This window comes from Megalobrama amblycephala, linkage group LG16, assembly GCF_018812025.1.
Source record: "Megalobrama amblycephala isolate DHTTF-2021 linkage group LG16, ASM1881202v1, whole genome shotgun sequence".
In the NCBI taxonomy this organism is placed as follows: Eukaryota; Metazoa; Chordata; class Actinopteri; order Cypriniformes; family Xenocyprididae; genus Megalobrama; species Megalobrama amblycephala.
The window spans coordinates 8,543,695-8,555,980 of NC_063059.1; the positions used below are offsets into that span (position 1 = coordinate 8,543,695).

At 35.9% G+C, this 12,286-nt stretch overlaps 1 protein-coding gene across 1 annotated transcript in view; it reads right to left on the reverse strand.

Moving 5' to 3' along the window:
* Positions 1-12,286, reverse strand: part of agmo (alkylglycerol monooxygenase) — a 49,510-nt gene that overhangs the window by 13,752 nt on the left and 23,472 nt on the right. The window contains exons 4-9 of the mRNA XM_048160962.1: positions 10,903-11,006; positions 10,663-10,758; positions 8,795-8,861; positions 8,483-8,548; positions 8,103-8,182; positions 4,329-4,463 (exon numbers count right to left, since the gene is read on the reverse strand). Of these exons, the coding sequence (XP_048016919.1) occupies positions 4,329-4,463; positions 8,103-8,182; positions 8,483-8,548; positions 8,795-8,861; positions 10,663-10,758; positions 10,903-11,006 (548 nt within the window). The remainder of the gene's footprint in view (positions 1-4,328; positions 4,464-8,102; positions 8,183-8,482; positions 8,549-8,794; positions 8,862-10,662; positions 10,759-10,902; positions 11,007-12,286) is intronic.

Consider the following 12,286-nt stretch of genomic DNA (forward strand, 5'->3'; position numbering starts at 1 on the left):
ATTAATGATCCCGACTGTTACGTAACAGTCGGTGTTATTGTTGTGATTCGCCTGTTTTTCTGAGGTCTTTTAAACAAAATGAGATTTACACAAGAAGGAGGAAACAATGGAGTTTGAGAACTCAATGTATGTCTTTTCCATGTACTGAAACTCTTGTTATTCAACTATGCCAAGATAAATTCAATTTTTAATCCTAGGGCACCTTTAAAGGATTAATTCACTTCAGAATGAAAATTTCCTCATAATTTACTCAGCCCCCATGTCATCCAAGATGTTTATGTCTGTCTTTCTTTCGTCGAAAAGAAATTAAGGTTTTTGAGGAAAACATTCCAGGATTTGTCTCCATATAGTGGACTTCAACAGGGACCAACAGGTTGAAGGTCAAAATTGCAGTTTCAGTGCAGCTTCAAAGGGCTCTACACGAATCCCAGACGAGGAATAATGGTCTTAAAACGATCAGCCATTTTCTAAAAAAAAAAAAAAAAATTAATATTATATATATTATATATTAAAATTATATACTTTTTAACCACAAATGCTCATCTTGCACTGCTCTGTGATGCGGCACACATCAAGTAATCACGTTGGAAAAGTTACATGTGACGTAGGCGGAAGTAGCGCGGTAGGGGGCGGAAAACTCTCATCTCGGTTTCTCCTCCAACTTCAAAATCATCCGAATATTATTGTTTTACCTTTTTTTGTAAAGACTGTTTGACTTAGTCTTTGCACGTTCGCTTTGTAGAACACTTGCTCAGTACTTCCGCCTCCTCTCCAACATGATTACGTAATGCGTGGAGCATCACAGAGCTAGTGCAAGACAAGCATTTGTAGTTAAAAAGTATATAAATTTGTATATTTTTTTAGAAAATGACAGATCATTTCACTAGATAAGACCATTATTCCTCGGCTGGGATCGTGTAGAGCTCCTTTGAAGCTGCACAGAAACTGGAATATGGACCTTCAAATCATTGGTAGCTGCTGAAGTCCACTATATGGAGAAAAATCCTGGAATGTTTTCCTGAAAAACCTTAATTTCTTTTCGACTGAAGAAAAGGAAGAAATAGACATCTTGGATGACATGGGGGTGAGTAAATTAATCAGGAAATTTTAATTCTAAAGTGAACTTTTTTTTTTTTTTTTTTTATCGGAAGAGGAACAGGTAGATGGTTTTACGTGGTTTCCAGCTGTTCCAATTAGGATAACTAGAGCCCTTACTTGGTCAAAGATGGTCTAGATTGTTGATCAGAGCTGGAAGACCTAATGTCAACTTGGTTAGCATTAGTAGACTACCTTGGACCAGCAAGAAATCAGCCACCATGCTCAAAAAAACAATAAGTCTACTTTTTCTTTTTTTTTTCAACAGGAAGTGGCCAAACCTAACTCAAATGACATCACTGTTTGGATCCAAACCTAAAATAACTCTGCTACATACATCAGTTGTTTAGGCATGAATCACTGAGAACTTGATCACTGTTGATTTCCTAAGAATCCCTGAGGCTGTCTCAGCTGCAGACACATGTGGGTTTCCCTCACACCAGAACCCTGGTGGCTGCACCGCCGCGGTGTTCTGCTTTCCCTCAGAAATCAACACATCCGAGCAGGCCTCCCTCGCTCCTTCTCTCCTCCACTCCACAGGAGAAACAACAGGCACGCCCCGGTCTGCATCACCGAGGGCCTTTCAAGATATTTCTGTCAAATTCCTGCTCTCTCCACATGTTTAGGATCACCAGGGCCTACTTTGAGGTGGCTTTAATTGTAACATGGTGAGAGCGACAGAAAGAGAGACAGGGTTTTTCAGAGTGTGAAACTGCGTCTGTGAGTATGTGGCGCGGTCAGACGTGTTTCAAAGCAAACCGCCGCTCTCCTGATGAGAAGACTTCAAAACCTTGTCGCAGGCCTGCTGTTTGATCGGGCCCAAAAAAGCCTCGCTTTTTAAAGACGAGTGAAAATGAGCCTATTGTGCTTCGGCCCACAAAGGCGGTTAAGATTCATTTGGCAACGCCGCACACTTGTAAAGCCTGCTTGAAACGTGAGTTTGTTTTTATGTGAGAACTCAGGGAGTCATTTGAGAGACCTCTTTTCCTGTTACAGAAACAGCAGGTAGTAAACGACAAGTAAGGCAAGGAATAAAAGAGTTTCCAATTTAAAGGTAAAGGTGAACATTTCTTGCACCACTAGTGGAAATGGAACTGCAAAAAATAATTTCCAAACACTTTTCCTGAGTACTAACAAACAGAGTCAGACAAACGGATAGTCCTGCCCCTAATCCATACTATTGGTTGAGCAATTTATATTGTTTTCTATTTTAATATATTTTAAAATGTAATTTATTCCTGTGATCAAAGCTGAATTTTCAGCATCATTCCTTCAGTCTTCAGTAGTGATGTGTCGTTCTTGGAACGATTCGTTCATTTTGAACGAATCCTTTAATGTGAACTCGGGAAGAACGAGTCGTCTCGGGGGATGATTCGTTCAGTCGCGCATGCGCAATATTCTATAGGTTCTGTACTGCTAGTAGTAGTTCACCTGTTTCAGTCAATGCAGTCTGAGCCGGAAAGAGAATTGATTAGTTCTTTTCATGAGTCTTTCGGGTTTCTGAGTCATTCCTTAATCATGTGACAGACCCATACGCTAAACCAATGTCATTTAATTTATGTCATTATGTCCTTTTTGAGCAATCTTCTTATACATATATTAGACCAATATGTCAAGTCTGCCTAGGAAAAGCAATTATTATACCAGCAAAATCAAAATTGGAGTAAAAATGAACAAACTAGGCTATAAATACTTTGTATTGTAGGCTTGGATTATTATATTATTATATAGCCTAGTGTTTATGTACAGATAGACAGTCAAAAAGACAAATTAATCAATATTTTATTTATAACAGGGCTTTATTTATTTATAAAATAATAACACACCACAGATCCTCAAGAAACAGTAACAAAAACATAGTGACAGAAATGTCAGAAATAGCGTATGGGTCTGTCACGTGATTAACGAACGACTCAAAACCCGAAAAACTCATGAAAAGAACTAATCAATTCTCTTTCCGGCTCAGACTGCATTGGTTTAGCGTATGGGTCTGTCACGTGATTAAGGAACGACTCAAAAACCCGAAAGACTCATGAAGAGAACTAATCAATTCTCTTTCCGGCTCAGACTGCATTGGTTTAGAGTATGGGTCTGTCACATGATTAAGGAACGACTCAAAACCCGAAAAACTCATGAAAAGAACTAATCAATTCTCTTTCCGGCTCAGACTGCATTGGTTTAGTGTATGGGTCTGTCACGTGATTAAGGAACGACTCAAAACCCGAAAAACTCATGAAAAGAATTAATCAATTCTCTTTCCGGCTCAGACTGCATTGGTTTAGTGTATGGGTCTGTCACATGATTAAGGAACGACTCAAAACCCGAAAAACTCATGAAAAGAACTAATCAATTCTCTTTGCGGCTCAGACTGCATTGGTTTAGTGTATGGGTCTGTCACGTGATTAAGGAATGACTTAAACCCGAAGACTTGTCAGACAAGAGGTGAGGTGAGCTTATCATAAACTGAAGACCCAGGTAAAGAATGAATTAATAATTTCTGAATCTTATAGCATTGTAGTTTTGTATTGTTTGTAGTGTGATCATCGTTTGCGTAAGTAGTAGATGTGTTGGGGAAGTAACACGTAACATTTTAATTACATTTGCTAAAATGAACGAAATGAACGAAATGACTCGAAAAAAGATTCGTTCATTTTGCTGAACGAGACTCAAAAGTCCAAGTCGGTAAAATGATCCGAACTTCCCATCACTAGTCTTCAGTGTCACATGATTGTTCATAAATCATTCTAATATGATGATTTGCTGCTCAAGAAACAATTCTTATTATTATCAATGCTGAAAACAGTTGTGCTGCCTAATATTTTTTTTGTGGAAACCATAAAACTTTTTTTCAGAACTATTTAATAGATAGAAAGTTCAAAAGAACAGCATTTATTTCAAATAAAAATGTTTGTATCAATGTAAAAGTCTTTCTTGTTCAATTTCAAGCAGGATCGCTGAATAGGTATTTGCAAAAAAAAAAAAAAAAAAAAAAAAAAAAAAAAAAAACTGACCCCAAACTTTTGAATGGTAGTGTATGAATTAAATACAAATTTCTAAAAAAAATAATCTAATGTTCATGAATTCTTAAACTTACAGCATTTTATTTAATTCAATTTTAATTCTATTTCCAAGAAATTTAGGAATTTGATTAGTATTTAAAGTACATTCTCAATGCATTTCTGTCTAACATTTTAATAAGAGACATATTAATATGGTGGAGAAAAGTTTCCCACCTGGGGTATATCAGCAATGTCTCCCAGTCTTGGTTTTCCTGGAGTCCAGCCTGGCCCTTTAAGAATGACAGACAGCTTATTTGAAATTCCTTCAGCCTCCCAGAACCTCTGCCACAGGTACGGGTAATAAAGGAACTTGAGAGGGAAAAGAAAAGAAGAATGAGGGTATAAACCATACATGGCACATGCAGCCGCTAAACTAAGCAACCTCTTTAATGCTGCATTACCCAAAAACGTTTCACTCAACTATGACATGAAATATTATCCTTTTGATTTGTATTTTAGACTTTTCATCTCAATCAAAAAAAAAAAAAAAATATTTTAGCAGAGTTTATATTTCACCAAAAGGTAAACATTATTCTTATTCATTTTATTCATCATCATCTAGTCCTCGTGTCTAAATGCTTTTTGTCACACACATCAGATCGCTCTTACTCCGGACCGCCACAGGAGAGCACCGAAAAAATAATCAAACACAACCTCCATTTGGTTTTGCAGGACTCTTTCACCTCTCCTGAGCCGTATGTTTAAAGTGAAGTAATAATGTTATGGTTACAGCATGTCTTTTCCACTAGCACTGTAATGTGAGCAGAAGCCGGCTCCCATTGACTCTGCTCGGATATTTACATCTCTAAAATTAGACTGCTCTGATACACTACAGCCCATTATGTGAAACCCTATTCATCTGCAGTGTTGATATTTTCACCAGTCAAAGGTCTTGATAGAATGAGGGGGCAAATTAATCTAAACATTTTGTTTATAAATGATGTAAACCTTGCTTACATAATATGATCACTGAGCCCATGTATGTTACAATGATACCATAGTAAAGAAACTAACCCCAAAGCAGACATAATGCAAAGATGAACTCAAAAAACAGGATACGTTTTTACTCTAAGATATTCCAAAAGAGATCTACGGAAGAGGATTAGGGCCAAGCAATAATAAAAAAATAAAACCATCACGAGATTAAAGTTGTTAAATTTCGAGAAAAAACTCGTTAAATTTCGAGAAAAAAGTCGAGATAAAATGTTGAGAATAAACTCGTTAAATTACGAGAAAAAACTCGTTAAATTTTGAGAAAAAAGTCGAGATAAAATGTTGAGAACTCGTTAAATTACGAGAAAAAACTCGTTAAATTTCGAGAAAATTGTCAAGAAAAAATGTTGAGAATAAAGTAATTAAATTACGAGAAAAAAATCGTTAAATTGCGAGAAAAATGTCAAGAAAAAATTGAGAATAAAGTAATTAAATTACGAGAAAAAACTCGTTAAATTTCGAGAAAAAAGTCGAGATAAAATGTTGAGAATAAACTCATTAAATTATGAGAAAAAACTCGTTCAATTTCGAGAAAAAAGTCAAGATAAAATGTTGAGAATAAACTCGTTAAATTTCGAGAAAAAAGTCGAGATAAAATGTTGAGAATAAACTCGTTAAATTATGAGAAAAAACTCGTTAAATTTCGAGAAAAAAGTCGAGATAAAATGTTGAGAATAAACTCGTTAAATTTCGAGAAAAAAGTCGAGATAAAATGTTGAGAATAAACTCGTTAAATTATGAGAAAAAACTCGTTAAATTTCGAGAAAAAAGTCGAGATAAAATGTTGAGAATAAACTCGTTAAATTACGAGAAAAAACTCGTTAAATTTCGAGAAAAATGTCAAGAAAAAATGTTGAGAATAAAGTCATTAAATTTCGAGAAAAAAGTCGAGATAAAATGTTGAGAATAAAGTAATTAAATTATGAGAAAAAACTCGTTAAATTACGAGAACAAATTTGTTAAATTACGAATTAGTTCTCATAATTTAACAACTTTTTTCTCGTAATTTAATGACTTTATTCTCATAATTTAACGAGTTTATTCTCAACATTTTATCTCGACTTTTTTCTCAAAATTTAACGACATTTTTCTCATAATTTAACGAATTTGTTCTCGTAATTTAATGACTTTTTTCTTGAAATTTAATGACATTTTTCTCATAATTTAACGATTTTGTTCTCATAATTTAATGACTTTTTTCTCAAAATTTAACGACATTTTTCTCATAATTTAACGAGTTTTTTCTCGTAATTTAACAAGTTTATTCTCAACATTTTTTCTCGACTTTTTTCTTGAAATTTAATGAGTTTTTTCTTGTAATTTAATGAGTTTATTGTCAACATTTTATTTCGATTTTTTTCTTGAAATTAAATAAACTTTAATCTCGAGATGGTTTTATTTTTTTATTATTGCTTGGCCCTAATCCTCTTCCGTAGAGATCCAGTATTACAAAAAAAGATCATTTAAAAATTGTAATGTAATATTAGTATTAATATTATTAATATTTAGATACATTTGTAAAATAAAAATATTAATAATTACATAAAATAAATATATCTTAAAGGATTAGTTCACTTTAAAATGAAAATTACCCCAAGATTTACCCTCAAACCATCCTAGGTGTATATTGCTTTCTTCTTTCTGATGAACACATTCTGAGTTATATTAATAATATAATGGCAGTGAACGGGACCAACAAGATTGAAGTTCAAGAAAGTACATCCATCCATTATAAACATCTTCCACATGGCTCTGGAGGGTTAATAAAGGCCTTCTGAATTGAAGTGATGCATTTGTGTAAGAAAAACATCCATATTTATATAAGTTATAAAGTAAAATATCTAGCTTCCATCAGACCATCTTCCATTTCAAACTTACAAAAAAGCTTAACTGACATCAGGACGTAGCGTAAGCTTTTTGAACTGGCCTTTGCACACTGAGTCCGAAATTTTCGTATGTGTTTTTTCGTATTTGTGATCCTACAAATTCGTCACACACAGAGACCTTGCACACTGAGTCCGATGCGCATTAATGAATCCGTCGCGAAAAAATTAGCAAAAACAATGCAAAATGGAGTCTTCAAGCAGTGAGAATGATTTAGTTTTCCCCTCTTCTTAAAAAGAGGAAATATTGGGTCCATCCAATCCCGAGATTGCGTAGAGAGAAGAGTTCCACCTCATCAAGGAGCTGAGAGATTATCCCGAGCATTTCAAAGTTTACTTCAGGATGTCAGTAGCTCAGTTTGATGCTTTGCTAGTGATACTAGGCACAATCTGTCTTTATATTCGGTCTCTTTGTATTCCGCACTTTGTCATACAGTGCTACTGCTTTTTGCTGTAGACGACGTGGATCAACTTGTCAGATGGCATTCTGGATTTTGGCCTTCGCTTGTACGGTGGCTCTGAATTGTCAAAACGTCTCTCAAAATGCATGCCACGTATGCGAAAAATGCAGAAAATCCAGAATTCTATTATGACGGACAAAAGTTTCGGAGGCAGTGTGTAAACGCAATTGACAACGCGAGGTCGTATTTATTTTTTAACGTGCGGAAATTTCGGATGCGAATTTCAGGACTCAGTGTGCAATGACCTTTACACTTGAATACAGAAGGCGATCTGGCGAAAGCTAGATATTTTACTTCATAACTTGTTAAAAATGTATGTTTTTCTTACACAAATGCATTGTTTTGCTTCAGAAGGCCTTTATTATGCTGTTTGGAGTATGTTTATGATGGATGGATGCACTTTCTTGAGCTTCATACTCGTTGGTAATTGCTCACTACCATTATAAAGCTTGAATGCTCCAGGATATTTATTAATATAACTCCAATTGTGTTCATCAGAAAGAAGAAAGTCAAATAAACCTAGCATGGCTTGAGGGTGAGTAAATCTTGGGATAATTTTCATTTTAAAATGAACTAATCCTTTAACATTTTCACAGCTGTGGTGTACTAACCTCAACAGACCAGATTTCAAATGTGTTGATTGGGTGTGTGAGCCCATAGACAACTTTATCACTTTCAGGAGTGAACGTACCTGCGATGGAAAACAGCAGAGAACAACACATTTTGTGTGTTCCTAAATCACAATAGTAGAGCACAATTCACAAAATGTGCATTACAGATCATCTTTTGTGTTTTTAGGTTATAATTTACACTACTAATTTGTACTTTGTGCCATTTTTATTACCACAGACAGTAGAAAGATTACATGAAATTATGAGAACAGAGAGTTTAATAGATGCATGTGCTACTAGGGCATAGATCAGGCATGTTTCATTAATCAGACAACAACATATTGGTCGACGTTTTAAAAGCATATACACACAGAACTTACCAAACATCTTGTCCCATATAATCAGAATTCCTGCATAATTTTTATCGATGCAATATGGATTGCGCCCTGCGAATGCATGGACAAATGTTAATGATTCACTACATAGATAATGACTAGTTGTTACAGAATCACAGTTTTTTCTTAAAAAAAAAAAAAAGTATATAGCCAGTATTAACACAGTGTTACTTATTTCACATGATTAAGATCTCAATGACCGTTCACCCGACAAAATATGCTTCGCTTTAGACCCATAGTGATAAACTAACACCAATGCATTATGCAATTGTACTGTCAAAGGTTAATAGCACTTACCATGATGAACTCTATGGTGGCTGGGAGTATTTAGGATCCACTCCAGAGGTCCAAGATCTTTGACCAACTAGTGATAGAAACCATTTCACAAGGTCACAGATAATATTCTTTCAAGACTTTCAAGCTCCAAAAAAGATCAAAGCACCATAAAACATCATAAAAGTAATCCATGTGACTTAAGCGCTATATTCAACAGTCATATGATAGCTTCACGTGAAGAACACATAGAAATATGAATGTTACTCAACTGACAATCTTGACATCAAAATTATAGATGAACTAATTTAATTGATTCGCTCACAAATCTGACTGATCTGGTACCCAAGTGCAATTCATGATTCAAAGATCCATTCACAATGGTTCACAGATTACCAAAAGGGAAGATCATCAATGAATAATGACTTTAATTTGGGTTTACCGTGGTGCTTTTGCGTAATTTTTAATTTTTTATTATTTGAAAACATACATGGACAAAAATTACTATATTCAAAATGTCTTCTTTTGTGTTCCACAGAAGAAATAAAGTCATACAACTTCGTAAAGATATTAGGGTAAGTACATGCTGACAGAATTTTCATTTTTGGGTGAACGCTCTCTTTAACCTCACTAACAACTATTTCCTTTAATGCACAAAAGGGCAACAGCAACAGGTCGCTCCTATATTCAGTATGTAAACCACAAACAAAACACCAAAAGACAAATGATCATGGATTAGCCCATTGTCCTCCTCTGACATTTTTCATGTGGACAGGCAGACCGAATCGTAATATTAGTCTTACATACAACATGTGATTAATTTTCCCTATTGAGTGCCTTGTCTTTATCTTGGCATGATACGCTGAAGAAATGTGCTCTTCAGGGATTGTGGAACCTTGACTGGTTCAGATGTTCACGAATGTACTTGGAGACATCATTAATACATAGTGTTTTCTTATCTGATGAGCTCGGTCGAAACTCTGCTAACTACGGAAAGAGAAAGGTGGCCAAATTTCCAGATGGAAAGAACAATATTTATAGATTGGATGTAAAACAAACACTACATTGGATTAGAAGAAGCATAAAGAAGCCAATAAGTCTACTAACACACACTCAAATGCACGCGTTTATGCGCAAGCTTAATGGCGAGTTAAATGTACAAATACACACTCGAAGCCTTATTTTACCAGGATTTAAACATCCATTTCAGCTAGATGAAGCATATATCGCAGGTGTTGGGGCTGGCCATCAGGTTTTTTACTTAAGTGTTTGATTTTTGACGTCTGCAAAAAGGGAACAGCTCAGCATAAGTGAGCACCATATTTCAGCGGGCCATTATTTCCATGTAATGAGAGATCTGGCAACAGCTGAATTTTATCTTAAAAGAAAAGAGCTCCCTCACGACTTAACTCGTGTTCTAATGTTGGATGAGGACTGGGAATTCGATGCCAATAAATTACATGACATCAAAAAAAGCCTATAAAGGGAGCATAAATTATACCCCTCAGAAAATTGGAGACGTGAAGACTGTTTTCACTAATAGAGCTCTACAAGATGGAAGCGATTCCAAATCCATTTCCCAAACGATCCCCGAATGTAAAGCCGACACTGAAGCCCATTTAAATGGCAAATGTAAAGCTTCTGTTTGGAATATTTCATAAAATCTCAAAATCTCATTACTTATGATTGACTGTGGTATTCATAACCACAGAACGGGCAAAACTGCAAACCTACAAATGATTAGAGAAAATGCCTAAACGAAAGTTTAACACGCTATGAAACTAACCTGGAATGGTTAAGAGCAAGAATGGAAAAGAAATGGCCTCATTTTATCTTATAATGTGCCACTAAAAGATGTGCTAAACCATTAGTAATGACAAATCCCATAGTACCTCAGTATGAATCCAGAACTGATACAGCAGGTTAAACTGTATGTGCACTGCAAACACTGACGGAGGGACCATCAGCGCCAACGGAAGGTAAAACAGCTGATAAAACATAAAATATTATCACTTCATAATAGGTCATTAGCTTCACGGCTAGAGCTCATTAACTAATAACTGTTATGTGATCTATCATGCACCGTGCCAAAATGATCATAGGTTAATTAGTGAGATGCAGGTACTTCATACCCATGAGGAAAACTGCTGAGTGACAGATTGGCGTAGCGCTGTCGACAGATTGTAGTGTTCAGAACTGTGGTGAACCTGATGACCAGCCCACAGGAAGTTTAACTCTGAAACGACAAAAAAAGGGAGAAAGACACAGCTGAATGACATTGTTGAAATAATGTGCAGAATCTGAATCAATGATAAGCAGCAATAAACTGGACTAATTTCTATGTTTTGGCTTTAGACATGTTTTGAATTTGTTGATATAAGCAAATCTATAGTTTGCAAACGAAAAAAAGGGACCCTAAGAGCCATTTTCAGACCACCAATCTCTTTTTTGGCAGAAAGATTTGTCTATATACTTTTTTTTTTTCATTTTTCTGATGAAAATATACGGTGTTAAAAAAAAAAGTCCACTCTCAAGTCTCCATGATAGTCTGGTCCTTTGATACGGCTTGGGTTCCTCCTTCAATGAAGTCTACAGGATTGCCTTAGCGAGCAGAACTAATGAGATGACCAACACTGTCAAATCTCTTTAGGATTTTTCTCTGAGATTGTCGAAGGCCTTGTGTAAGTGTGAGGTCCATCAAATCTAAGAGCTGGTGAAGTTCCCAGTGAAATGCTGTGATCCAGCTGAAAAAACACATCGTGGTGAGAGCATAAGAACGAAACCTTCCTCTCTGCCAGTGGGGCTCTGCAGAGATGTTAGAATCACCAGGCCGGCGGCAAAGTGAGTAGTCAAAACTCTCCACTGAGAAAACAACATCAACAAGTCCACTTAATCCAGATAACAGGACCAGGAAGAGATGCTTTCAGTGTGTGTTTATATATATGAAAATGAAAACTGTTTTCAAACAAGTTTTCCCAAACATTCCCCCTTTCTGCTATTGCTGTGTCAGGATTCTCAAACCAACAGAAAAACTTCAAGCTGGAATAGGAATTACACAATTTAGATTTAAATTCCAAACTTTAAATGAAGTATTGCAAGAGCTAATACTACTTTGTTATAAATGACACTCTCTAGAGCTTTCTGCTTTGAATCAAGAGATGAAATCAGAGGTTTTTCTTAAAACACACCCGCAGAGCTCCAGTCAGTGTTAGAGAGTGTGTGAGCCCATGCTTTCACCTCCTAGGGCAGAGCAGTGTAAGATTGATGTGGGGTGTCACCGGTAGGAAGTATGTTCAGCTAGGCCTCATTGCAATCCGTGTCCTCGTCCGCCGGCCTCGGCTGGAAGCCGCATAGTTTGGCAGGCAGTATTCAGAGGGGAAGAGCTTTAATGATGAGAACCTATGCCACAGAAAAGACTTTCCCATCATGCTTGAAGACCATGGTCTGCTCAGACACAGAGATTCTGTTCTTTTCTCAAGAATATTGGGATAAATAGCATTTGGTTGCACAGAAAGC